Source organism: Alligator sinensis, unplaced genomic scaffold (genome assembly GCF_000455745.1).
Source record: "Alligator sinensis unplaced genomic scaffold, ASM45574v1 scaffold100_1, whole genome shotgun sequence".
NCBI classification, from domain to species: domain Eukaryota; kingdom Metazoa; phylum Chordata; order Crocodylia; family Alligatoridae; genus Alligator; species Alligator sinensis.
Window position 1 is genome coordinate 1,077,660 of NW_005842193.1, and position 3,496 is coordinate 1,081,155.

At 54.1% G+C, this 3,496-nt stretch overlaps 1 protein-coding gene across 3 annotated transcripts in view; it reads right to left on the reverse strand.

Annotated features, from left to right (window-relative positions):
• The window catches only part of PIK3CG (phosphatidylinositol-4,5-bisphosphate 3-kinase catalytic subunit gamma), a 45,617-nt gene extending 42,909 nt beyond the window's left edge, over nucleotides 1-2,708 (reverse strand). For 2 of the 3 annotated variants that reach the window (XM_025207396.1, XM_006026440.3), the window contains exon 1: nucleotides 2,680-2,708. In XM_025207396.1, coding sequence (XP_025063181.1) covers nucleotides 2,680-2,700 — 21 coding nt within the window. In that variant the 5' untranslated portion in view covers nucleotides 2,701-2,708. Of the gene's footprint in view, nucleotides 1-1,176; nucleotides 1,206-2,679 lie in introns of those variants that run through there. The other variant, XM_006026442.3, reaches the window with a different exon arrangement.
• Nucleotides 2,709-3,496: the final 788 nt, after the last annotated feature.

The following is a 3,496-nucleotide window of genomic DNA, read 5'->3' on the forward strand; positions in this document are numbered from 1 at the left end:
GGCGGGACATCCCCGGGCGGGGGAGCCCGCGAGTCCCCCGAGGGGCCCGCCCTGCTCGGCGTCTGCCGCGGAAACCCGCTGAACCGGTTCGGGGCCCGGGGAGCAGCCTCCCGCCGGGGCGAGGGCGAGGGCGAGGGCGGCTGGCTGAGCTGCCCCAAGCTCATGGGCGTTTCCCGGCTGCCTCCCCGAGCGCTCCCGGCCTGAAGACGGCTGCGAGACTCCTACTGGCAGAGACGGTGTTATCCGGGGCGCGAGTCCCGAGAGAGGCTGGAAACCCGCTGAACCGGTTCGGGGCCCGGGGAGCAGCCTCCCGCCGGGGCGAGGGCGAGGGCGAGGGCGGCTGGCTGAGCTGCCCCAAGCTCATGGGCGTTTCCCGGCTGCCTCCCCGAGCGCTCCCGGCCTGAAGACGGCTGCGAGACTCCTACTGGCAGAGACGGTGTTATCCGGGGCGCGAGTCCCGAGAGAGGCTGCTCGGCGTGTCTCTCCCCTCTGAGCCCCTGAGTCTTTCAGGCAAGAGGGTCTCCTCCCCGCGCCCAGCCTCCTCCTCCTCCTCCCTGCTCGCCTGCCCCTCGGCTTCGGCTTCCAGCACCAAGGGTGATTCGTCCTGGGCAGGCTTCCAGATTTTCATGCCTCACATTGGTACTTGGATACATCCCATATTTTTTGTTAGAGCAACTCAAATAGTTGGAAAAAATTTCTTAGCAAGCTTTCAGCTGCAAACGCCCTTCGTCGGGCTGAGGGAGCGTGTGCAGGTGGTCGGTCGCGCTCTCTCCTCCTGGATGGAGAGGGAAAGCGGCCAGGGGCTAGTACATATGCAGGAAGGCCAGTGGGTGACATCGTTTATGAGACCAACGGTAGGGCTGGGACGGACACAGGCAAGCTCTTGGGTACCCCAGTGCCCCTCCTCAGGCCTCTGAGGCAGAGGGCGCGTGTACACAGGTACTAGCTTTCTGACAGTTAAGCTGACTTTTTTTTTAGTCGACTTAACTGTCAGAGCATACACACATATGTGGAGAAGAGTCGAGCTAAATGCAGTGCAAAATGATACACCTCTGAGGTGTATTATCTCCAGTCACATTACTTTAGTTGGCTGAGCTCACAAGATGGCCGCCACCACATTGACAACATTTCACAGAATCAGGAGGTTGGCTGCCATAGTTTTCCTGCTTTACTTACAGCAGGTTAGGGTGCATGAACAACTTGTGCCTCCTAAGGCTGGGGGCACGGCGATAGCCCACAGGCAGTGGTGCTGGCGGTGGGGGCATGGTTGCAGCGAGCAGAGAGTGCCCACAGGCGGCTGCAATGACATCGGCAGCAAGGGTGGGCCGAGCGGGAACTGTCTGCAGGAGGCTGTGGTGGTGTTGGCAACAAAGGTGGGGTGGTGAGTAGCGACCGCCTGCAGACACCGGCGCCAGTGTCAGTGGTGGCCAATCTCAGGGGGGCACATACCCCTCAATGACCCCCCTGCCCCACGTCACTTATGTCAGGGTGTTAGGTCTGCGTTGTGTCAGGTTGACGGTAGTCTTATGTAGAGTTTAGATTATGGTTTATATAGGGTAGTTTGGATAGGGATGATCCTGCCTCAGGCAGGGGGCTGGACTAGATGACCTGTGGACATCCCTTCCAGCCTGACTTCTCTATCTAAAACATTGATATTGCTGTAGGAATATTCTAGAGAGAATTTGATTGAAGGGTGGTAGTTAAACTTACAGTGGAAGTCAGTAAATGACGCCACATGTTCAGTCCAGTAATAGAAGTGCCATCTATGTAGCACAGGTTTGGCGGCATAATTTTCTAAAAAATTCCGCTTCCAAGTGGCTCACAAAGAGGATGGTATACAGAGGAACCATCTTTATGCCCATAGCAGTGTCTATGCTTTAGAGGTAGTGTTAGCTGTTGAAAGTTAAGTTGTGGATAAGGATGAAATGGATAACTTGTGCGGCATGTTCCAGTTGCAAATCTGAGCGTAGTTTGTCTTCCTGTAGGTATTTCAGGCAGTTCACTGTGCGGGACTGTCACGGGACGGGGTCCCCAGGGATGGCCGGGGGACCCCTAGGGCCCCTTGACTGTACCAATTCAGCCCAATGGGCACCCTCTTTCTTGCCCACCATGTCTTGGTATAACTATAATAAATAGGGAGGCTGCTCTCAAGTTTGTTTGGACACGGTCCTGATGGACCCCATTGAATCCTGTGGGTTCTTGGACCCCCTTTTGGGTCCCGCTCCAAAATGGATATCTTGAGACACCCTCAGCCTTATGGGCTAGATACATGGCTCCAAACTGCCCCTTTACCACACCCCAAGCTTCGCAGATGGTATTCACACAGTGTCCCATGAGGCCTTACTTTTACTTGACCTCTGATCATCACTGGGCTCTCCGCAGCCCTCTCTCTCTCTGCGCCTCCTCAGTGCTGGGGTCTGTGCATCCCGGAGACTGCGCTCACACTGGTGCTGGGGTCCCCACACTGTCGTGGGTCCCCAGTGAGGCCTCCTCCTTCCCCAATAGTCTCAGCCCAATCCACTGGTTTCCAAACGGAAGTCAAAATACAAGCCCCTGGGCTATAACATAAGGCAAGCAGCTCCAGGTGTGCTCTGTCCCTTTAAATGAATCACCCTTCCCCCAGCACAACATGCCTTAAAAGCCAGGGTCTGGTGAGCTCCTAACGTCCCTTAATCTTACCAGAAGCAGGAGATGGGCCATCAAGCCTCTTCACTCAGCTTCCTCTAGGAGATCTCCTTCCCCTTTAACTGCTGACAGGGAACTATCCTTCTGGCCCCAGCCCTGGGGTTTATATATGCCCTAGGTCCTACTTCCTCTGGTCAGCTGACCGCCAGCAGGTGCAGGCTAATTCCCTCATTCCTGCGGCCATGGTAGCTTGCAGCTGAGGGGTTCCTGAATGACAGCTAGGGCTCTCTCCTTAGCAGTTTCAACCTTTAAAGGAGCAGGCACCATAGTGCCCTGTGACAGGGATGTTCATGACATCCATGGTTGCAAGTATGGCCTTCTCAGGGAAGTGCTTCATGTTCTGGATCTTGTTGAGAAGTCTGTTGTGTCTTGTAGAAAACTTGCTCTTTCAGTGACAAGTGGTTTTAGGATGGTTTCTATGAATCCTGATAGTTCTTCATTGAGGGTACTATAGTTGAATATGATTAGTTTGCTGGGGGTGTCCTCTTTGTGAATCTTTAGGAGCACATAAAATGTTTATGGGGTTGGAGGGTGGGGGATTAGTGGAAGTATTTTTTTCCTGAAACTGCTGTGGGGTCTTCCACAAATTCTTTTTTGTAGTTGGTGTCGAAGAGTTGTCTGTTGATGTAGTCTTCATGGTTGAGGATGATGATACCTCCTTTGTCCAGTGGATTCCTATTTTGTGGATGGATCTTAGGGAACTATATGGCTTCACTCTGAGGAAGAGGCCACGGTGGTCCTGGCTTTTGTTGAGAATGTCACTGTTAACTTAACAGTCGACATAGTAGTCCAGTGTGTGCTTCCATCCACT